Below are 24,919 nucleotides of genomic sequence, written 5' to 3'. Positions count from 1 at the left end.
CTAAAGAATATAAGGACTTAATGTTTGTAAAGACTGAGTTCTCCAAAGACAAGGTTAAATTTACAATGTGCTGGGCACTGGGGGTAAGAAATTTACTTTAATGACAAGGCTTTTAATTGACTATCTCTGATGAATAGGTGTAAAATGTTAGCTGACAAGATAAAGCATATTATAAGTGCTTTCTGAACTATAAAGCAATAACAAATGATAGTCACTCTATTAATTTTTTGTAAAAAAAATTTTTAAGGGTATTTGTCCAAGGGGATAAAGGAGAAAGGAAAAAAATTTCTATTGTAGTTTCAGTAACATCTTGACACAAATTAACTATAAAGGTCACATTAAATTAGATACCACCCATATTTGTTATTAGAGTGTAAATCCAAAGGACTGAGATTCTGAAGAAAATTTATTAGTCACTAGGAGATGCTTGATTTATTTTGCAAGCTGTAATTAATCAAGCAAAATTTCAGCATTTGAGAAAATAAAAATATTTTAGGGAGTGCTTAGGCCTTATATACTTTGCTCTAAACCACAGATACACATGTAAAATCAACTTAAATACTCTATCTTTTTTTTTTTTGCCGTACGCGGGCCTCTCACTATTGTGGCCTCTCCCGTTGCGGAGCACAGGCTCCGGACGTGCAGTCTCAGCGGCCATGGCTCACGGGCCCAGCCGCTCCGCGGCATGTGGGATCTTCCCGGACCAGGGCACGAACCTGTGTCCCCTGCATCGGCAGGCGGACTCTCAACCATTGCACCACCTGGGAAGCCCCTCTACTATCTTTTGAAATCAGGCTTATTTTGTGCAGGTCTCCCAAAGAGGCGATTTTGCCCGACTTCGTATAAAATTTAGTTGCTTTAACATAAGATAAAGTCAAGTGATTGTCTAACAACAAATATGCCACTGGAAAATTGCTAGGCAAACTATATAGTCAGTACTAAAAAATGTAAAAACTAGGCATTAGGAAAGAGTTACAGTAATACATATATAAGCATAAGAAAAATAAAGGAAATGCTAACAGGAAAAAGAATAAATCACATTTAAGCACAGTAATAGCACTATATAAAATACACCAATGCATGTAAATAATAATATTAAGGCACAGTTTTAAAAACCTGACATTTTTGTATTCCCATGTAACAATCTTACATTTAAGTAATCCTTCAAACCATATTTTATGTATGTAATATTTAGGTAGTCTCTTATAACAATTATTTTAAAATAATATATGTCATAATCATAAGTGATACTGGGGATAAGCAACAAGCCAAATTAGTATGTGGCAAGTAAGCAGCAACAAATAAACAGTTTCCTTGTTTTCTTTACACACTCCAGAAAAAAGAAGGGGTACTCACACATACTTCCAATACACAAACAGAAACATCAGATAAAGATGTTTTACAACTGAAAAGTAGTTGAGAACTACTTCTGAGAAGTAACCATATGTAATCCTTTTAGGAAATGACAGCAGAAAGAGTAAGAAAATTAATTCTTTCTATATTCCTGACAATGCTTCAGAAATTTCTGATCAAATCTATGCTATCACTGCAGATTGATATTTACTAGTTACACAGTTACTAGTTACAATTACATAAGTTGTTTAGAATACTTAAGCACTCTTAAGGTATATCAAAGAAATAAGGAAATAGCCCCTATTCTCAAGCAGTTTATGATTTACTAATTTGTTATTACAAAAAAATTTTTAAAGCTTTAAAAAATGCTGCATCTATATATCTCCTTTCATTTTCATACATATCTGCTTTCTCATTTTGACAATAAGAAATACCTATTTGTTTAAAAAAAAAAAAAAAGTGGACTTCCCTGGTGGTGCAGTGGTTAAGAATCTACCTGTCAATGCTGGGGACACTGGTTCAATCCCTGGTCTGGGAAGATCCCACATGCTGCAGAGCAACTAAGCCTGTGTGCCACAACTACTGAGCCCACGTGCCACAACTACTGAAGCCCACGTGCCTAGAGCCCATGCTCCGCAACAAAGAGAAGCCACCGCAATGAGAAGCCCACACACCGCAACGAAGAGTAGCCCCCGTGTGCCACAACTAGAGAAAGCCTGCATGCAGCAATGAATACCCAACACAGCCAAAAATAAATAATTTTTTAAAAAAATTTTAAAAATTAAAAAAGTTAAAAAAGAAAGTATTCTTTCACATATATGGTATTTCCTCTTGTATAATTTACTGCTTTCCTAGCTAATAAAAAATGATTCCTGACGGACCTCCCTGGTGGTCCAGTGGTTAAGACTCCGTGCTCCCAATGCAGGGAGCCCGGGTTCGATCCCTGGCCAGATCCCATATGCCACAACTAAGCGATCCCGCATGTCACAACTAAAATAAAAAAAAGATCCCACATGCTGCAATGAAGATACCGCATGCAGCAACAAAGATCCCATGTGCCAGCAGTGCAGCCAAATAAATTAAAAAACAAAGGCTTCTGCGTTAAAAAAAAAAAAGATTCCTGAAAGGATTTGTATTATCAATATTTTTCTGTAGCTGGAATCAGTAAACTAGATAAAACACATCTCTCACAAGAAATAATTTCCAAAGCTTTAACTTTCATGTTAGTGACCTATTCTTTTGGATTCCTGGGCCCAATTCCAACATGGTGAACAGGGGCGGGGGGGGGGGTGTCCCCCCCGCCACCAACAAGCAATTCTCTGCACACAAGCAGGGCATACTAAAATTCAATCTCTACCCCCCACCCGCCCAACTCTCCCACTTCAGATGCCAGTAGCAAGCCCAGGTTTACCTGTACCTCTAACCAAATGACTATAAATCAGAGGTTCCCACAACCCCCATCCCTTCCTTGGGCTCAATTAATTTGCTAGACTGGCTCACAGAACTCAGAGAAACATTTTCTTACTACTGCTAGATCACTGGTTTATTATAAAAGTATATAACTCAGGAACAGCCAGATGGAAGAAATGCATAGGACAAGGAAAGGACTCAGAGCTTCCATGCCCTCTATGAGCTTGCTACTCTCTGCAAATCTCTACATGTTCACTAAACCAGAAGCTCTCTGAACTGTGTCCTTTTGGGGTTTTATGGAGGCTTCATTACATAGGCATGATTTGGTGGCACAGCGGTTAAGAATCCACCTGCCAATACAGGGGACACTGGTTCGATCCCTGGTCCAGGAAGATCCCACATGCCACGAAGCAACTAAGCCCGTGAGCCACAATTACCAAGCCCACGTGCCGCAACTACTGAAGCCTGCACACTCTAGGGCCCGTGTGTCACGACTACTGAGCCCGCGTGCTCCAACTACTGAAGCCTACACACCTAGAGCCCGTGCTCCACAACAAGAGAAGCCACCGCAATGAGAAGCCCACGCACTGCAACGAAGAGCAGCCCCTGCTCACCTCAACGAAGACCCAACGCGGCCAAAAAGACAAACAAAAATTATATTAAAAGAAAACAGGAAGCATTCTATGACTGTTACTAAATAGCGTAAGTTAGCATCTCTCTCTCCTTTTGTTTTTTTCTTCTCAACCTCCTCCAGGAGATATAACTATGCTAATACATACCAACAAGGCCTGAATCTCAGATTTCTAAATATAACTGCTGGAGGCTACATATACATCATTATCTTCTCCTATCCCTAAAGTATCTCCTCTGATATCCAGTCACCCAAACTAGAAATAAAGCAGTCATTCTTCATATACTGGTCTAATTCCTACTCATCCTTTAAGATTCAACTCAGGAATGACTTATTCTAGAACAAGCTATTCCCATTTCCACCCCTGCCTGGGACGAAGCGCATGATTCTATCAGAATATTTAACACACTATATTCTCTATTGAAATATTTCCCTGCCTCTGTCACCTAAACAGCAACTTCGGTGAGAGAGCATGTATAATACAATTTACTAAATTATGTAATGAATTATAATGGTGTAGGCTTGACCAAAGGACAAAATATACTTTGGACTTCTGAAGACACAATGCATATCCAAATAATACCACAAGGAAGGTTTTTCTTTAAAGTATAGTCTGTGAACTACTCATCAGAGTCACTTTGAGACTTTGCTAAAAGATGGAGATTCAGGACCCCACTCTAGACCTATTTTAATAATTCTTAGTGTTTGTCATGTGTATGTAACATCATAAGAATTACTATCTATTTACATCCTATAGGGCAGTGCAAGGGGCCCTCTAGTAGGCCGTACATAAATTTTAATTTTATCTTATTCGTTTAACAATCCAATGAGGTTGATAATATTTATAGGTGAAGAATATGAGGCTCAGAAATGCTGAGTAACTTATTAAAGGTCAAATTGGTAGTAAATGCTGAAATTCAAACCTAGGACTGTCTCAAATGCTGAATTAACAATATTCCTGGAAAATCTTAAAATTTGGGAACCATGGTCATAGGAACATGCTAGAGGATAAAATAGCAAGCAGAGCTGAAGCTATGGCAAATAAGTGGTCCTCCACTAGAACCAAGGTGCAGAAACTCAAAACCTGAAGTCCAAAGAGAAAGCAAATCTATACAGCACGTATTTCAATACCATTGCTCACCCTCTCCCTATACCATCATGTATACTCGCATTAATCTACGGTATGTGTCTATTCATATTCCTTGCTCAAAGTACTTTTGCTAAAATTTTTTAGGAATGGAATTGAAACAAAAGGGGAAAAAATATCAGATCTCCACTCCTACTAACTCTGTTACTGAGGAAAAAAGGAATGTGGATATTAAAGGATATGTATAACTAATAACAATAGCCTTTGGGGAGAAGGACAAAATGATACAGATGTTCTGGGAAACAGCAAAACTATTCTAATGGTGGTTGTTTTCCTGAGCATTTAAAGGGTATTACAAATCCTACTTTACACATGAGAACATAGAGATAAAGTTAAATAATGTGCTCAGAATACACAATGCTAATGTAAGCTAAGAGAGAAATTACTGTGAAACCATTTACCAAAGAAAATGAACTAAAAAATACGAAGAGTAGAAATTTTCCCCTCTGCAACAGAGTTCTTTTAGCCATTTGGTGGCCCATTTCTTAAATATCCTCAGAATAACCTCCCCTCCAAAAAGGTGTCATTACCATGCTCTTTCCAGTGCAAGTCCAGTCCTCATCTCCACCTTCCTGCTTCCTACAATCAATTCATCCTGAGATGTTTTCCTTACAATATCTGTTTTACATATACATTTTGGATTTGGAAACTCTTAGATATTTCTGTTCTGACAAATAGTAGGAATTCATGTTAGTACCATTTCTCAAACTCAAGCTCAAGTCTTATTTTTCTCAGACCAAAAAATACCACTTGATTGTTCATTCTCAAGGTCCACATTTCTTGAGCAGTACTCAGTCTGTACTGGTTCTTACAAACAATGATGAAATGTATAGAAAGAGCACTATTGAGGGTCTGTGAGATCTGGACTCTACTTGCAGCACAGCCACTATAACCAGCTGTGAAACACTGGATGAGAAACTTTATCTCTTTAAAATTCAATCCTTACCTGTAAAATGAAGTGGTTAAACCAATTCTCTCTGCGTTTTTTTCAAGGTATTTCATTCTATGATCAATTATATTAGTAGATGCCCGGCAGAATACAGTATTCTGGAACTAGAATTCTAAATGCCGAAGAAGTAAATGAAACCTTTAAATGTTCTCAGCAAACCATCCTGTTCCGAAGTGCAAAGAGCGAGGTATTCTGGGCACCTGGCACAAGCACATCCCTAGGCCCAGTGGAAGAGTCCACTGCTTCCTTCCCTAAACTGGCTTCCTCCCACCTGTTCCTGATTACGCCTCTTTTTTTTTTTTTTTTTTTTGCGGTACGCGGGCGTCTCACTGTTGTGGCCTCTCCCGTAGCGAAGCACAGGCTCCGGACGCACAGGCTCAGTGGCCATGGCTCACGGGCCCAGCCACTCCGCGGCACGTGGGATCTTCCCGGACCGGGGCACGAACCGTGTCCCTGCATCGGCAGGCGGACTCTCAACCACTCTGCCACCAGGGAAACCCGACTCCTCTTTTAAGATCCACTTAGAGACCCTATATTCCTACTAGACTGAAAAAAATACATACTCCACGTTCCCAGATGACTTTGTATATACATCTATTATAGTCCTTATCCCTTATCACATATTTAAATAATTATCTTTCTAGAACAAAGTTAGGCATAAATAACTGAAATGATTTTCCTTCTCTTATTCATCTCTGTAAGCCTGGTCGCAAGCACAGTGTTTGTCATATATGTGTAATACTATAGAAATGCAATTTATTTAAACCCTAAAGGGCAGTCTAGGGCCATGTATCTATATCTATATAGGATATCTGTATCTATCTCCTCTTAATAATCCTGTGAGGTTGTTAACATGTAGAGATGAGAAAAATGAGTCTCAAAAATACTGAACTTACTAAAGGTCTCACTGGTAGTAAATGGTAAAGATGAAATTAAACAGAAACGGTCTCATAAAATGCTAAATAAATGAATGGATGAATTTTTCCTTCCTGACATTGTCAACAATTGGTTTTCTCTATAAAATAAAGAGTCTAAGAATAGAATGAAGACAAAAGCCTAAATAGGAATTACCTTATCTATAAATGCGTATATGCCAATGTAACTATTGTTGATTTACCTACTAATACATGGGAGAAGAAAATACACACACAACACACAAAAGCATTTAATTTACCTAATGAATGTCTACTAAATACAAAGCATTTTATCTTGCTCAATTCCTAGGATCAATCTCCCTGGCTTAGTTCTCTAGTGTTTTTCCTGGAATTTGGCTGACGAGTGGTAAGTAAAGAGAACTAAATTGACCAGATATACTCCTAGGTAATTCAGAGCTCACAGTATTGTTAAACTCACACAAATAAAATAATCTATGTAAAGAAGGCTTTAATGAAATGTAAGTTGCTATAAGCAAAGCTAGAAGAACAAATATAAAAGTATAATTTACTAACCACACAAACATCTGCCTGTTTGCACGAACAGGTTGGACTGATTAACAACTCCAACTGAGACCGCAGTTTTTCATCATCACCAAGGACTTGGTTAAATTTCTTCACAAAATCTTGTGCTTTCCCAGGGTCAGGCAAATTCTCTATAAAATTCAAAGAGAATCAATACTACAAAAGAAAAACCACTAAACTAAAAGCAAGCTGTCTTAAAAAATACTGCTGAGGCATCAAAAGATAATCAGTCAATCTGGCTCTTAGAAATAAAATTATTAAGAAAAGGATTAGTTTTTCTTACTTAGTATTAAATTGATAGTCCCCCTGGGTAAATTATTTGATGTCTACTATATATCTACAGAGTGAATACACATACTCACTTGCTATGGTCATCAGTTTTCCAAACATGGCAGAACAGTTAGCCTCAGACTGAAATTTAAAACAAAAACAAAAGCTGTCACATGTGCTACCAAATTTTGGTAAGAAAACTATACTCAGTATTGTACATTTTTTTAAGTTAAAAAAAAATCCATCACAATATACCCACTAGAAAATGGCTTACCATATCTACACCCTATGTTGAGGACAAAGAACTATGAAGTACCCACAACTATTAAGTTAGCACAAATAGAATGAAAGGAGATGCCAGCAGGAAGTTATTTAAAAATTTTTAAGAGTATATAACTTTCATAGGAAAGTTATCTTGCCAGGAGACTGAACAGAGAAGATAATGAAAACAATTATCATATCAAAATTACTGTGAAACCATACACCAAAGAAAATTAACTAAAAATGTGGAGAGCAGAAAAATTTTCTTTCTGAATAGAGTTCTATCAGCTATTTTGTGGCCCATTACTTAATATATCACCTCCCCTCCTACTGCCCTTTCCTCCATTACAACAAGAGTATTATTTTATTATTGAATCTGCATGGTCCCATGAACCACCTGCTTTTGTTAAAGTTTTGTTGGATCACGGTCATACCCATTCATTTGTACCTCTGACTGTTTCTGCACCACAAAGGCAGAGTTAAGCAGTCATGGAGACTGTATGGCTGGCAAAGCCTAAATTTTTACTGTCTGGTCATTTACAAAAAAAAGTTTGACAACCCTTGCTTGGGCCACTGAGGGGTCTCTGTGTATGGTTCCCTGGCTAAGAACACCTATTCTAGCAAATATGTTTAGAAGTATATTAAGAAATTATTCAAATTTCTTTTATCCACCTTCCAGAAAATGTTGGGCAGTATTTCTTTGTTAATTTGACTTTGGCATATTCAAAGGATTGATACCTGATTTGATACTGACTCTATAATAAAGGACCAAATCACAGAGCAAAAAAACATTTATGACTTCTAATTTTATATTAAGGTTTAATTCTAATGATTTGATAATTGATAAACTATAACTTCTTAGTGTCTAAATACTTGATAAGCTGGAAAACACCATTTCTTTGCTCATGCTGGAAAATAAAATTTTGTTATATTCATGTGAAATGCAAATTTAGCTTGGATAACCACAGAAATTGTTTAACTGACATGTGGAAAACAAAACACATGAAATACTTTTTGCTTGCGTCATTATATATGACTACAGAAAAATGAACAATGACTAAAACTGAATTTAAATAAAACACCATGAACCTACCGTAGGCTGCTTGTGCAAATCCAATAGTTCTCGTACATGACTTCTAAGCATGTTCTGACACTTCCACATTTCATTGAGAGCCCTGTAAATAAAGTTATAAATATGAAAAAAATACATAATAAAACAATACTGGTAACTACTCAACCTTACTACTTTTCTTACACCATTCTTCTACCTCTACCTAAAATTTTAAGCACCAGAAAATTTACTTATTAGGATTAACAGAGTTTAGTTTAAATTACTTAATATAAGGCTTCTTATGAGAGAAAATATTTGAGAAGTTTCTAAGGATGAACAGGATCATGCCAGGTAAACTGAAGGAACTGAGACAGTCTAAGCAGAGGAAGCCAGAATGTTCTGCTACAAAGAGAGAGAAAATGTCATCAAAGCCCATGGCACATACAGGAAAGTGAAAAAAAATTTATAGGCTTGGAGCACAGAATGTGATTGGGGGAGCATAAGGAAGCTGGAACATACAATAGAAAAGGATCAGATCATGAAGGCCTTTTTATGCCAGGCTAAGGGGGTATGCATGAAGCAGTGTAGACTATTTCAAAAAATGAATTTCTTAGAAATGATGTGGATTCAAAATGCTAAATTAAACGTGAGTTTCTTTATTCTAGACTCTTTTCTCTCCACGAAAGCAGATTTTCTTCTCTCACAAACCCACTCTGTAATTTCAGGTGCCCAAAAGACCTCTGGGAAGTTAGTCTATCTCTGAGTACTCTTTGTCAAATATTTTGAAATATAAACAGAGATCAAGACCTTAGGCCAGGGGTTTACTACCTACAGTGAACATTATGAACCACTTTCAAATCCTTTTTTAAAATGATGGCTAATGTCTCCTAATAGGATGCACCAAGGATACATTACTCTGTGGACTTTCTGCTGAAAATGCATAATCTTGACCCAATGATGAGGAAACACTGGATGAATCCAAACTGAGAGAACATTCTACAAAATAACTGGCCTAGGCAATACTCTTCTGGAAAATGTCAAAGTCATAAAAGACAAAGACAGACTGAGGAATGGTTCCAAATTAAAAAAGACTAGAGACATGATAATTAAACATGCAATGTGTAATCCTAGAAAGGGAAAAAAACATCCAAAAAGGACATTATTTGACGACTGAAGAAATCTGAATACACACTGGATTAGACAATATTTTAAAATGTTAAATCTCCTGATTTTCATAAAGGCACTCTGGTTATATAAAAGAGTACCCTTGTTCTTAGGGAATACACACTGAAGTATTAGAGGTAAAGGGATCCAATGTCTGCAAATCACTATCAATGGATCAGAAGAAAATACATATATAAAGTACGTGCAAATGGCAAATGATAAAAAGCAAATGGTCAAAAATTATGAATCTGCCTAAAGAGGATATCACAAAGCTTTGTTTTATTCTCACAACTTTTCTGTAAATTTGAAATTATAAGAAATTAAAGGCAATATATATATATATATGTAAATGGAACAGCTGAGGTTCTTATTCAGAAAAATCAGAATTCTCAATGACAGGAGTTATTTAGTTTTTTAAAAGCTTTATTAAAGTGGAATGTCCACACATCCTAGGTAGCCTGGGATAGTTAAAGTTTATGCCAGTTGTCTGAACAAAATTATTACTAGTGCCTCCTTTCAATCTCAAAAATATCTCAGTTTGGACAATCAATCACATGGTTATTCTACATAGAAGTGATCTGGACACGCTCTCCTGACAAAGAACCAGTTCTTAGCTCTTAGGCTTAGTATGGTAAAGCTCCAGTAGTATGATTCAGATCCCAGCCAACAGGTGAACAAAAGATAATTTTGACACGGGGACTTCTTTGAATCCCTGAAACCATATTACTGGCTCAGTTGCCAAATATGCCTATGCATATAGGAATATTTTTGCTTTTAACTTAACTGGACTTATATAATAAAAATTTTCTCTATAAATACTTATCTGAGGTTCTTGATTCAACCAGAAGAAGCAACAACCCTATCAACAACAATTAATTAAATAAGACGAAGTAATTTTATAAAATCTTCAAGAAATACTCCAATCATTTAAAAAGTAACTTACTTGACAGCATTTGGATCCAAACTAGCATATAAATAATACAAGCATTTCATTCTCTCTTCTGTTTCCAGGTTGTGGGGGACAAGATACTGAGCAAAGATTTTCTCTACCAACAGTCTACGAGGCAAACAAACAAAAAACCCAAGTAACAAAATTATTCTATTTGTTAGAAGCCACAGCCATTTCATATTTTATCCACCTCATGCAAAGATATCACACCAATGATGATACTTATCTGTGAAAATACAATGGAAAAGATCAGTATGTGATCAATGCTTTTCCTTGCAAGTATGGCTATTTTAAAATTTAGAGCTACTGTTGCTATTTGTGACTTTATGTTTTATCAGTATGAAACATTTGTCCTAAAAGGGTTATATATTATTCCTAAGCACAGGGTGCTAGGCTGTTCTACCTGTTTTCTTCATCAGTCTGGAGCTATAGCAAATTACTTAACATTACACATAAAGCTATGATCTCAAGAATAATTAATTCTCAAAAAAAAAAAGTTTCCTTTGATTAGTTTGGCTCCTTTCCCATGTTGTCACATTTAGTAAAATCAGGGGGCTCTTCCTTCATCTTCCTGAAAATTCAGCTTTTCTTATGCACATCTGTCTCCTTTCCACATTCTAAATTCCTCACCAATATTAAAATATCCTTCTTGCTAAGCTTATAATTATTATTCAACATCACTGGAATAAGAAAATTTAAGGGCTCTGCATTAGTCAATGAAATACATAATCGATCATGTCAAAGTAGTCAGTCTAACTCAATAAAACACTGCAAAGTATTTTGCAAAAACCGAAATCATTACTATAATCCGACAGAGAATTGTAAGTAACATTCAGAAAATGAAAACAATGTAAGTTCTCATCTCAAGAGAAGAATTTCCTAACCATGTACGGGGACGGATGTTAAACAGACATTGTGGTGATCATTAGGCAATATATACAAATATAGAATCATAATGTCATACACTTGAAATTTAATGTAATGCTGTATGTCACTTATACTTCAATTTAAAAATACAGTAATACCTCTATTGGTACTTACAGTGTTGTAAAAAGGAAAAAATAACTAACAGTTATTAAATAGTGCTACTCTGCCAGGCAGTAAGCTAGGGGGCATTACATTCATTATTTTATTTAATCCATAAGACAATTCTGTAAGAAAGGCTTATTATTACTCCTTTTTAGATAAAATCAAGTACACAGAAGTTAAATCAGCTGTGCATGGGCACAGATCTAATAACGGGCAGAATGAACATTTGGTCTCTGGTCTGAGTCCAAATCTCATGCATATTTCACTATTATTATGCTAACTCACAGTCTTGGCTGGAGTCTTATTTAAACATGGTATGTCTAAATACGTAGAAAGTGGTTTCTAAACTTAGAGAAACTAATTATTATGAAAAATTAAACAGAAATATTTAAAAATTAAAAGCACTTTTATATTCAACCATTTTACCAACATATTAGACTCACTTGTCATCGATGCTATTCTGATAATATATATGCAAAAGTTTGTCCTTTATCCAGCTGACTTTCTCTGCAGCTTCCTTTCCTGCTTCACCATGAAGACAGTATTTCTTATAAAGCTGAGCCAGACCCATCATAGCTTCTTTTCTTACTCGCCACTAGAAAGTATAAAGTTTATTGGATAAGCTAGATACCAAACTTTAGTATACAAATCTGCAAAAATTACCATTTCTTCACTAGGTTGCACAATGAGATTTATGTGTGCATAGATTAGCACAATATTAATTTTCAAAAGAGGCAGACAAATCACTTAACCAACAATTTTGATTATGTTCCTATTTAGAAATCATCCAGTGCAAACACTGCTAATTCACCTACCAATTTTTTATTTCCCTCAAAGCCAAGCAATAGTAAATCTTACAAAATATTTCATTAGATTCTGTCTAAAAAAAATTTGGCTAAGTTTTAGAAGTGATTAAAAAATAAAAGAGAAAGCGTCTAATTCACTCTGCAAACAAAAGTCCTATCGTCTGGAATGTTTTGTCCTAGTTACATCCCTTTTGATATTAACTCAGAATAATAAGAGCAAAATTTAGTATCAAGATTTTAGAATTACAAAGTTGGAAAGCACCTTAGTGATCATCTTAAGTGAACTTCCTTACTCTGTAGATTAAAAGGGCAAATTATTTACCTAGTCACATCCTAGTCCGTGAAAGATTCTTTGGGACTTAAAGAGATTGGAATGGTTTATGAGGAGGAAAGAAAGGTGGTGAGAGGAGAGTGGACAGAAAAGTAGCCTATAAAAATCTAGAGTTAGAACAACAGTACGATGTAATAATAATCACAAGTTATTTGTCTCAATAACAAATCAGAGTATACTTATCTTTGGCTTATTTTTTTAAAAATATATTTATTTATTTTGTGGCTGCATTGGGTCTTCCTTGCTGCATGCGGGCTTTCCCTAGTTGTGGCAAGTGGGGGCTACTCTTGGTTGTGGTGCGTGGGCTCAGTAGTGGTGGCTCGCAGGCTCTAGAGCGCAGGCTCAATAGTTGTGGCGCACACGCTTAGCTGCTCCGCGGCATGTGGGATCTTCCCAGACCAGGGCTCGAACCCATGTCCCCTGCATTGGCAGGCAGATTCTCAACCACTGTGGCACCAGGGGAGTCCCATCTTTGGCTTGTTTAAGTTAATACTTTCTTATAATTTTTTAGTATAATTTTCTCATTTGTATGCTATTTGGTAGATGAAATGAAATTCTGTTCCCATATAACAGGTAACAGATGTCTTTTGACATGTCTAACATGAAACAAAAGAATGTAAGCCATGAAATCAAAGATTTAAGTCCTGTCCCCACATTTTATAGAAAACAAAATTCAGAAAGGCTATACTCAAGGTCATTTAATTCATTACACCAAAAACCAGTTCCTAAAATGTACAGTAGGTGTTATTTGAATTATTAGACCATATCATACAGTCTCAGTTAGCAAGAATCATTTATTCAACTCTTCCTGAAACTATAAACAAACACTGACAGAAGTAGGAGTGAACTGTTTCTAAAAGGAGGAAGTAACACAAACGGCAATACCTGAAATCTGGTTTGGGAGTAGGGGGCGGGGGAGAGGGGGTAGTTAACAACTAACCAGTAGGGAGTGTCATTTCATTTAAATTAAAGCCAAGGGGAAAAAACTCTCAGAGTTAGAATTACTGACACAGTTGAACAAGTTAAACGGTGTCTACTTTATGTATCTGTCTCCTACGACTATTTCAGAAGAACTTAAAGAATGCATCTTGCTCCTAAGTGTCTATCGACAGATGAATGGATAAAGAAGATGTGGCACATATATACAATGGAATATTACTTAGCCATAACAAGAAACGAAACTGAGTTATTTGTAGTGAGGTGGATGGACCTAGAGTCTGTCCTACAGAGTGAAGTAAGTCAGAAAGAGAAAAACAAATACCGTATGCTAGCACATTATATATGGAATCTAAAAAAAAAACAAAAAGGGTTCTGAAGAACCTAGGGGCAGGACAGGAATAAAGACACAGAGAATGGACTTGAGGACACGGGGAGGGGGAAGAGTAAGCTGGGACGAAGTGAGAGAGTGGCATGGACATATATATGCTACCAAATGTAAAACAGAGAGCTAGTGGGAAGCAGCCGCATAGCACAGAGAGATCAGCTCAGTGCTTTGTCTCCACCTAGAGGGGTGGGATAGGGAGGATGGTGGGGAGACGCAAGACGGAGGTGATATGGGGATATATGTATATATATAGCTGATTCACTTTGTTATACAGCAGAAACTAACACAACAATGTAAAGCAATTATACGCCAATAAAGATGTTAAAAAAAAAAGAATGCATCTTGCTATATCTCTATAGCAAGATATTGCTTTTCTACTCTGAAATTATAGCTAAATTACATTGGTTTCAAGAGGGTAGCAGATTTTCAACTATGCTTCAAATAAAATACCACACTGCAAAGGCAACCTTTGTTGAAGATGTTAATAAGTAACACATTTAATCAGCCTGCCTTGCCTGTGTATCTCTTACTCATGGTTGACACTTTCTTAGCAACTGCTACTACTGTTCTTAGTACTGCTTTTATCAACCCACGTTTTTAACTGCATCCACATGGAGGAAATTACACAAAAAGAATAGTAACTAAACATCATTTCGGCCCTTAGCTTAGCACAGCAGTATGGAAACACCACTTTCATAGAAAGTATGATATTCTAAGACAGTTACTTTTGAAGATGCTAACTATAAAAGACTGGTGATCAATCACTTCTGAAACTTCCTTCTGAAACTCATCATGTAAGTGTAAAGGTAAAATAAAACTTTAATTTAGCTGCTCTTTTTGTAAAGGTAGGCTAAAAAACCCATGCCTAAGATCTGAAAAGCTACAGAATCCAATGTATTCATTTGTAAAGATAATTAAAAGATACACAGGAAACATACAAATTATTAGCTTTTTATTTGGTATTGTATTAGTTTGACTTTCACACAGAAGAACTTTAAATAGAAAATAATTTCTATTTTGCTAACAACGTAAACACAGTAAATTATAAAAGAATAAAATTCCTCAGATTTTACCCGTTTGTCCAGTGTTCTTTCTCTTACAAAGCCAAGTAGCTGATCATTTACTAAGGCAAGGTCTCTTTTGGCAGCTGTTATTATAGTAACAATGACATCATGACGAATAGCTTCTTCTGGATCATGTGATCTAACTTTCAAGTATTCTGAAATAGGAGAAAAAATTAAGCTAAATGTTAGCTATAATATTCATTATGTTCAGAATGACAAAAAAAAAAACTAATGCTTTTAAGTTTATGTCCATACTGGAACAATGATTGTAAAATGTGGCATAAATTAAAATTCTTTAATTTTTGAAGTGGCAATGCCCTACATAATAACAAAATAAACTAAACCACACTATTTACTACTGTAAAGTCACATCTTAATAAAACATTTTATATCAACTATTCTGGAAAAGCCAAATCGGCACCTGAAATCAAATCAGCACCTGATTTAATACAGTTTAGAATTTAAGTTAACGATACATATTAAAAGACTTAAAATATAGTAAAAATGCTTATAGCAAGTTTGCTGATAGGTATATATCTTCACATTACACAACATAAAATAACATTCTGTGGCCTCTAAAAAAAATCCTAAATAACTACGATACAAACAAAGTTATTTCCTCTTTTTTGGTAAACAATATTTTGATAGCAGTTATTTATTTGTTACAACCAAGTAAGTAGGTTTAAATGCTCTACTTCAAGAGAAGAATGAGAAATTCTAGTCTACTTCAGAAGAAATCATTTTCCCACCTATTATTAGATATGTTACCGTATTTAATTATCACACAGATATAATGATTTGTGCCCAAACCCAGAGTCATAAGGAAGAGTCTACTTCCTCAAACTATGATTTCCAGAAAATTCCAAAGGATTACAATGTGAAGATTTCAAATGTAATTTTATTGTATAAACATGAAATCCCTTACTAGTAGTCCATGACTGATAGAGACCTGAAAGTGTGCCAGAGTGAAACCTATTCAGAAACCGAAGTTAAAGTCAAAGGCCACAACTAAAATATATTTGTGTGATTACTCTCATACTTCAATAAACCAGCTACCTTACCTGTGAGATCCTTTGCTAAATCTGGGTGATTCATTAAACAGTGACTCGCAAATTTCACACTTTCTAATCTCACAGGAACATGAATGTCATTGAATCTACATAGAAAAAGATTGCTAATATTAATTGTAAGGCAAAATAACTATTTTCAAATAAGGTATATCAATGCTACGTAAATACCCATAAACAACAAGTTATTGATTATAAGATGTGTTGGTTTATTAAAATGACAGTTAACTTGTACTGAAGGAAGAATATAAAGTAAAAAGATACATAATTTCACAAGAATATTTTTTACAACAGGATTTTTTCACCATGCTAAAACAAAAACGGTATAAACACACCCCCCCAACCCAAACTACCTTCACTGGAGAACCAAAAATTGGAGCTTAAAATTATGCTACAAAACAAGCAAAAAATAAATATTCAAAATGCACAAAATCTATTTGAAAGAAGTTAATAGGAGGAAAATACTAGAGGAATGTGAGGTAGAAAGCAAATCATATATGAGGCAGACCCAGAAATTCAAAGATAAGTACATAAAATACATGTGCCATATTGCCTCATAGCAAAAAAGTTTCATATGGCTGGGACCAACCTGTAACTGCTATTTTAGGTTTAATATATTGTAAGAACTTAATAATATGAAACTCAGTATGTCAATTCAGAACTGCATATAATACGGATAAGCTGAGAAACTGTCAAGTTTTAAATTTATTGGGCAATTTAAAAACATATTTATTAATTATGAATAATGTGATTTTTTTACCCCTTAATCTCCCTTACCCATTTCTCTCCTCTCCCAACCCTCTTTCCCTCTGGCAACCACCTGTTTGTTCTCCTTATCTATGACTCTGTTTCTGTTTTGTTATGTTTGGTCATTTGTTTTGTTTTTTAAATTCCATATGTAAATGAAATCACACAGTATTTGTCTTTCTCTGTTTGACTTATTACATTTAGCGTAATACTCTCTAGAGTATCCGTCCATGTTATCCCAAATGGCAAAATTTCATTCTTTTTTTATGGATGAGTAAAATTCCCTTGTTTATGTATATACCACATCTACTTTATCCATTCATCTACTAACTGGGTACTTGGGTTGCTTCATATCTCAGCTACTATAAATAATGCCACAATGAACATAGAGCTAGCGCATGTATCTTTTCTGATTAGTGTTTTTATTTTCTTCAGATATATAATAGTTTTATTTTTCATCATTATTTTTTTTGGCCACACTGTGTGGCTTGTGGGATTTTAGTTCACTGACCAGGGATTGAACCTGGGCCCTTAGCAGTGAGAGCATGAACCCTAACCACTGACTGCCAGAGAATTCCCAATAGTTCTATTTTTAAATGTTTGAGGAACCTCCATACTATTTCACATAGTGGCTGTACCAATTTACATTGCCACCAACAGTACACAGTTCTTTTCTCCACATTCTTGCCAACACTTGTTATTTGTTGTCTTTTTGATAACAGTCTTCCTGACAGGTGTGAGGTGGTATCTCACTGTGGTTTTGATTTGCATTTCCCTGATGATTAGTGATGTTGAGCATCTTTTCATGTGTCTGTTGACATCTGTATGTCTTCTATGGAAAAATGTGTATTCAGATCCTCTGCCCATTTTTAAATCAGGTTGACTTATGTATGAGTTCTTTGTATATTTTAGATATTAACCCCTTATCACATGTATCATTTGCAAATATCTTCTCCCATTCAGCAGGTGGCCTTTTCATTTTGTTGATAGTTTTCTTTGCTGTGCAAAAGCTTTTTCGTTTGATGTAGTCCCATGTGTTTATTTTTGCTTTTGTTTCCCTTGCCTGAGGAGACACATCCAAAAGCATACTACTAAAACCAATAAGTGTGTACTGTCTATGTTTTTTTCTAGAAGTTTAACACCTAGAAAACTTCTAGAAAAAAACACATAGTACACACTAGCATGTTTTGGACCATGATGTCTTCAGTCTCATGACTTATTTAAAAAATTTAAGACTCTGAACATTCTCAGATATGAATTATTTATTCTAATGACATTATTTTAGCACACACAAAAAAGATTAAAACCTGTTATGTGGGTAAATAAGACAAAGCTTTCTTCATAAAGAATTTGTCTTACAATTTATTCTCCAATAAAGACAGCAACACAGGTACTAAAGACACAAACACATATCAAAGTTTTGATATGTGTGGTTTTAATCAAGTGCACCACATTCACTAGCCTCCAAAATATAAAAGTTAGAATCCACAGAATTATGTTCTCTTACCGTCCAAGAAAACACTGCCACAGAGGACGATTCTGTGTTGCCAAATCGGAATCTTTAGAACCAAACAATTTAGCTAAAAGTCGAACAACAGCTAATCGCTCTTCTCCATCATTGCTCTAAGGGAAAAAAGAAAATAAATAAACCCTGAGGTTTATTCATCAGATTACAAAAAAATAACATGAAACATTTCTGAGAAGCTACAATTTCATTATTTCTGCTTAAAATGATAAGAACTTTAAAATATCATGTTCTCTCATTTACTGTGCAGAAGTTGACTTGATTCCATGTTAGATCATCAGGTTCTTTGCTCTTATTTCATACACTTCCAACTGTTAATTTATGCCTACTTCACTGCTTGTTTGCAATCTGTACAGATGCTGTAGAAACATGAAGATAATCATTCAATTCTAACATTCCGTAAGAGTCCTAGAAAAAATTCTATAAAGGGAAGAGCTACAAATAATTCCTGCCCTAATCCTATAATTTGATCTCCAACATAAACCCGTATCAATTAAGGTTTTGATACATGAAGTTTTAATCAAGGTTCCCCTGCTGACTGGAGCACATGATACTGAATAATGTCATGATTCAGGAAAACTCATTTTAATAGAAGAGCATGAATCTTAAGAGTACCTAAAAGGTCAGGTGAACTGAACACTACAAAAAATCAAAACTTGACGCCCGCCACCGGACCAGTGAACCGGCTTCGTCCCGTGCTTTGGACCTTGGGCCTCGCTTCTCCTCCAGATGGACCCCAAGTGCTCCTGCCCCACTGGCGGCTCCTGCACCTGCACTGGCTCCTGCACCTGAGAAGCCTGCAGATGCACCTCCTGCAAGAGCTGCTGCTCCTGCTGCCCCATGGACTGCGCCAAGTGTGCCCAGGGCTGCGTCTGCAAAGGGGCCTCGGACAAGTGAAGCTGCTGTGCCTGGTGTCGCGGAGAGCCTGCCCCAGGTGTCAAGACAGCAACCAGGACAAACCTGCATTTTACCATTTTTCACACAACCGGACCTGACGCTACATTCCTTTTTCTATGAAATATGTGAGTTGTAATAAAAGTTGTTGACTTAAAACAAAACAAAACTTAAAGTTATTTTTTGATAGAGGCCTATTTTCTTATTCTGAATCAATATACTCTATAAAAAGTGTTCTAGTTTTCACTAGTGATGTCACGTCTTAATATAAATTAAGTTATTCTGAAACCATATGGTGCATGAAACTTTTTAAAAGTCACATATTCACTAGGAAAATAAAAGCAATAATGAAAAGCAGTTGCTAATTTGTAAAGCGTTCAAATATAACGTGTCTAAAGCAATACCAGCAAGTCAATAAAAAAAATATTTATGGGAAAAGGCAGTAAGTGAAAAAAGAAAAATGACTCCAGGATATCATCTTTTCCTTAAGAATGTCTCAACTCTCAGGGATAGGGGTTTTGTGGTTAAAATAGGCACACTTACTAAACAAAGATAAAAATGAAAATTCAAGCTTTAACACTTATAACTACAAAAATGATTTTCTTTCACAAAGTTTTTCGCAAGCAATGTGACTACAATGCAGATTAGTGCTGCCTTTTGGTAAGTAAGTCCAACTTAGTAGCCAACATGATTTATTTTTTTAAAGAAAAATCAATCTATCCCTTAAATGTCAAACACTAGAAAAACTGGAAATTTTACTTTACTTGAAGGTGACTACTTTAGTAGCTTAGTGATTATTTCAAATGTGACATTTCACATCTATGTAATTTAACTACTGAAATAAAATTAAATGAAAACTCGCTCCCACCCCCTGCCTTCTTTTTCTTTTTAATTTAAATTTTTGGCTGCACTGGGTCTTCGTTGCGCACGGGCTTTCTCTAGTTGCCGAGAGGGGAGGCTACTCTTCCTTGCGGTGCACGGGCTTCTCGTTGTGGTGGCTTCTCTTGTTGCAGAGCACGGGCTCTAGGCACACTGGCTTCAGTAGTTGTGGCTCGCAGGCTCTAGAGCACAGGCTTGGTAGTTGTGGCACACGGGCTCTGTTGCTCCGCGGCATGTGGGATCTTCCCGGACGAGGGCTTGAACCTGTGTCCCCTGCATTGGCAGGCAGACTCTCAACCACTGCGCCACCAGGGAAGCCACCCCCGGCCTTTTTGAATTTTTAAATATGTTCTCTGAGTGAGGTTGGAATATGATGATAGTGCTGGTAATTTTTTTCTGGTGCAAAAATCATTTGGTGTCTCTGATATACAGCTGTTATTAGTAATCTATACCAAAGTGAAAATTATCTCATTAAGATATTACCTAATACATTGTTTGAATACAAATATATATATATAAAATGTTAATTAAAATAATGGGTAAAATGAGAAATTCTGCATTAGTAATTTACCAGTGACTTTCTGAAAGAAATTCAAATGACCACCTAGTTTTTATTTTTCTTCAACCTTAGTTGAAAAAGGTAACCACTCTGTTACTGCTTCTAATTACAAAGTAATTGATTCAGAACAATTCTCTGTAAAAATTTTCTAAAACCAAAATAAAGCAATTATGGCTGTTTTATGTTTTAAATTGGTGAATAAATGTAAATGTCTATCTCTGCCTAACATGAAGTCTTATATATAAAATGTGGCAAATTTTCTGACTATAGCAAAGCTGCTAAGTAGCACAACTCCAGAGTATCCCTTAAAACATAAGAGACAATAGCACTCTATGGACCCACACAGTGGACAGTGTATACAGTTGCATGCAGTGGCCCAGTATAAAGCAAAATCAAACAAACTGTTATGTTGAAGCATTTTCTCAAGTATTTTTATTGTTCTCAGAGGACTGTAACCTAGGACTTTTAACTATAAAAAGCTGTAGCTATATGATTCAGGGATATAACTACAGAAAATCGCCACAGCTATAAAAACTTCCTAGGCTATCTGCTTAGCACACACTGGTGACTCCAAAGGGGGCACCCTAATTATATATAGATAGTACCTAAACTACTCTGAACCTCATGAGCCACAACTACTGAGCCCACGCACCACAACTACTGAAGCCTGCGCACCCTAGAGCCTGTGCTCTGCAACAAGAGAAGCCACCGCAATGAGAAGCCCGCGCACCACAACAAAGAGTAGCTCCTGCTCGATGCAACTAGAGAAAGCCTGAGTGCATAACTGAATCACTTTGCTGTACACCTGAAACTATCAACTATATGTTGATAGTTTGATCAACAAACTATCAACACTGCTAACCAACTATACTCCAATATAAAATAAAAAGTTAAAAAAATGCATACCTTAACTAAATATAAGAAGGTAAACTGAACTCACATTTTATTCTTTTACAGTTAGAGAAAAACAATATGATATATATTTTTCTCTTAAATGTTAAAGGGCTTAGAAATTATAGTCAGTCCTACCTTCAGTTTGAATTCAAGCTGCGGCATGACAGATAATAATAAATGAGGATCTATAGCAAAAAGTTCCTGAATCAGATCAAATACATGTTCTGACAAATCACTTACTGATGATCTTCCCAGCACCAGGACTTGATTGAAAAACTACAGGAGATAAACATAAAAATAAAATATCTGTTTCATTTAAAAACTTAGATAGGTTTTTTATAAACATGTTAAAAGAAAACGATATAATTAGGCATTCCATATACAAGTGAAGGTGGTGAAAAAGAACAGATGTTTAAATTGCTAATATATATGATAGGACAGTCCACCAAAACAGAAGAAATAAACCTCTAAATATCATCAAATTATGAATGTTACATGAAAGAGATAAAAAGTAATTGAGTTGTTAGCTTTCTTTCAAATTAGGATGACAATTCTAGGAATCTTAACTTTCATTAAAACAAAACAATTTAGATAGTTTATGTAATTCATTATAGAGAATTTTATAGAGAAATTTCCTTTTATAGCACAGAAAATTTTTAAAAGTCTCAATCTTTTGGATTTTTATTTAAGCTTGAGGATTCTCTCTATTAGTTTAGTAATAAAGAATAATTGAAGGTGGAGGATGAGTTGTTTGTTTTTTTTTAAATACCCAGAAAGTCAAAAACACTGTAACTCAAGAGGACAAAGAGAAGGAAAATGTGATGATACAAAGGCTGATAATTCAAAAGAATTCTAGGAAAAAGAAACAAAGAGAATATAAAAGCACAAATTAAAAGATACCTCCACTCCTTGCCAACACACATAAACTTAGAAAAAAAAATTAAATGTAAAAATGCTACAGAGGCAGTTGTATGCAACCGATTTGAGCATATGTTTTTGGTAGTATCATCAAATGATGTATTTCTTTTGAAAAGCAACACACATTAAGAGTTAGAAAACATTAATATTTATTACACAGACCTTGAAAAGAGTAAGGAAAATAGTTTTAACAAAATTAAAAAGTACACATGCACACACAAATAAGCACAGAACACAAATTCTGAAAGGATACATGAAAATCTATTGGTGATGCCTATTTCTGAGAATTAAGAATAGGGTATTCAGGGTTTGAAGAGAGACAATTTTCACTGTATACCTTTTGTACTACTTGAGAAAACATTTTTTTTTTTACCACGTTTAAGTATTTATTTAGTAATATAAATAATACTAATAATTCATACCATTTAAATTAACAGACTCTCACTTGGGTTTTTATATGTAGAAAATAATTAAACAATAGATAAATGCTACAAAGATAGTTACTAAAGATAGTTACTAAAGATAGTTACTAAAGGAAAACACTGAAAAAATCTAAATGCGAGGCAAGAGAGAAATGATTAGGTAAATTATATGTGAATTCAAAGGAATATTTATAGTCATTCTTATCATAAAAAAATCAAAATATGGAAATACATATATAAATGAAGACAATTCAAAGTTTTATATAGTATATGAAAAAAATAGGTAGGAGTTTGAGCAAATGTTCAATAATGAAATTGCTACATTAAGGTAGTAGAATTATAATTTTTTTTTCCAAATTACTTCATTGATTTTTTAAAGAGCAAAAAAAAATGAAAAAACTTCTATTCAATAAAGTAAAAAAAATAAATTTATTACTCTATAACAATTATTTAAGAAGGCAAACCAAAAAGGTTCAGAAGAATGGCCTAAAGACATGAAGAAGAAAATATAGAGAGAGCCATAGATAAAGATGAAAGGAGAAAGTGAAACAGATCAGCATATCCAGGAGATAAAAAGATAAATACAAAGGCAGTAGAAGAAAGAGTAGAAACTGTAAACAAATTTTCATAAAATAACATCCTCCCATCTTATGCCATTTAAAAATAATGTCTATAGCTTACAAAGTTATGCTGCATTTGGTTACATTTAGACATATCAGTTTTTTATATATTTCTTATAAAAAGATGAAACTGTTTACAGGCTAAATAAGCCTTTATGTGAAAGGTTTCAATAAATTAGTACAATGGATTAAGAACTATAGAATTATGAAAAAATATATAGGCAGAAATACATACATTGGCAATGCATGCCTCAATAGTCTGGACTGTCCTTTTCAATAGGACTTTTGCGAGGTCAAAGGACTGTTTATTTAAGTTCTGAAACACAATAAAAATATGCAAAGTTACAAATGAATTAGTGAATTTATGATCTAGATAGCAACACTAGAACACCAAAGTCTTCAAGTCCACAAAATATGAAGCAAAAAATATAACTGAACTCCATTCAAGGTTTTACCCAATATCTGCTAGTCAAGTGGTCATAAATGCAGAAGTTGCAAATAGCACAACCATGAATCAAAAACTAAAATACATTAGATAATTAGCCAAAAGCCCAACCCTATATTAAGTTTAGTTTTACTAAACTCAAAATGGACCTAAGGCTTTTTGGTTTTGTTTGTTAACCAATTTGAACTGGCGATCACACCCATGCATCCTAAACAAATACACACACATGCATGCACGCACGCACACACCCCTTTCGAACCCACTATCCTCAGTATTTCACCGTCTAATCAACGTCTGTTCTGAGCAAGAGTGGACCTGGTAAGTATTTCTGGTAAAATTCTCAGTCAATTATGTTTTTAAAACACTAAATACTGTCTTCACTCCTCAAGATTCCCAATGCATGGTAACAAATTAAAGGGTCTGAGGAAGCCTATAGAAAAGACATATATTTAATTTTTAAAAACTTACTGAAAATGGAATTCTTGTGTTGAAGAGTACCCATTAACATCTCCACACTTTGCAGTTTTAGACCAACCTGAGATTCACTGACCATCATCTCGCACCTATCCCCAAAAAAGGCAAGGATATCCTATACTCTAGGTTAGTAGTCAGCAAACTTTTTATGCAAAGAGCCAGATGGTAAATAGTTTAGGCTTTATTAGCCAGCCATATCGTCACCACTGCAACTACACAACTCTGGCTGTTGTAGCAGGAAGCAACCACGGACAAAATGAAAACAAATAAGCATGGCTG

The 24,919-nt window shown here is 35.1% G+C and overlaps 1 protein-coding gene and 1 pseudogene across 3 annotated transcripts in view; one reads left to right on the top strand and one right to left on the bottom strand.

The window, feature by feature from the left end:
• PDS5A (PDS5 cohesin associated factor A) overlaps positions 1–24,919 on the bottom strand; it is a 128,487-nt gene that overhangs the window by 46,080 nt on the left and 57,488 nt on the right. For all 3 annotated transcript variants that reach the window (XM_029234868.1, XM_029234870.1, XM_029234869.1), the window contains 10 exons: positions 23,957–24,037; positions 21,897–22,037; positions 18,518–18,633; positions 16,258–16,352; positions 15,206–15,351; positions 12,115–12,266; positions 10,637–10,750; positions 8,572–8,653; positions 7,310–7,358; positions 6,939–7,078 (listed from right to left, as the gene is read on the bottom strand). In XM_029234868.1, the coding sequence (XP_029090701.1) occupies positions 6,939–7,078; positions 7,310–7,358; positions 8,572–8,653; positions 10,637–10,750; positions 12,115–12,266; positions 15,206–15,351; positions 16,258–16,352; positions 18,518–18,633; positions 21,897–22,037; positions 23,957–24,037 (1,116 nt within the window). The remainder of the gene's footprint in view (positions 1–6,938; positions 7,079–7,309; positions 7,359–8,571; positions 8,654–10,636; positions 10,751–12,114; positions 12,267–15,205; positions 15,352–16,257; positions 16,353–18,517; positions 18,634–21,896; positions 22,038–23,956; positions 24,038–24,919) is intronic.
• Positions 19,265–19,552, top strand: LOC114903019 (annotated as a pseudogene).

This window comes from Monodon monoceros, unplaced genomic scaffold (assembly GCF_005190385.1).
Source record: "Monodon monoceros isolate NGI ecotype Baffin Bay Population unplaced genomic scaffold, NGI_Narwhal_1 Super_Scaffold_20, whole genome shotgun sequence".
Lineage (NCBI taxonomy): Eukaryota > Metazoa > Chordata > Mammalia > Artiodactyla > Monodontidae > Monodon > Monodon monoceros.
Note: the sequence above shows the minus strand (reverse complement) of the source record. Positions and strands in the feature narration are given on the sequence as shown.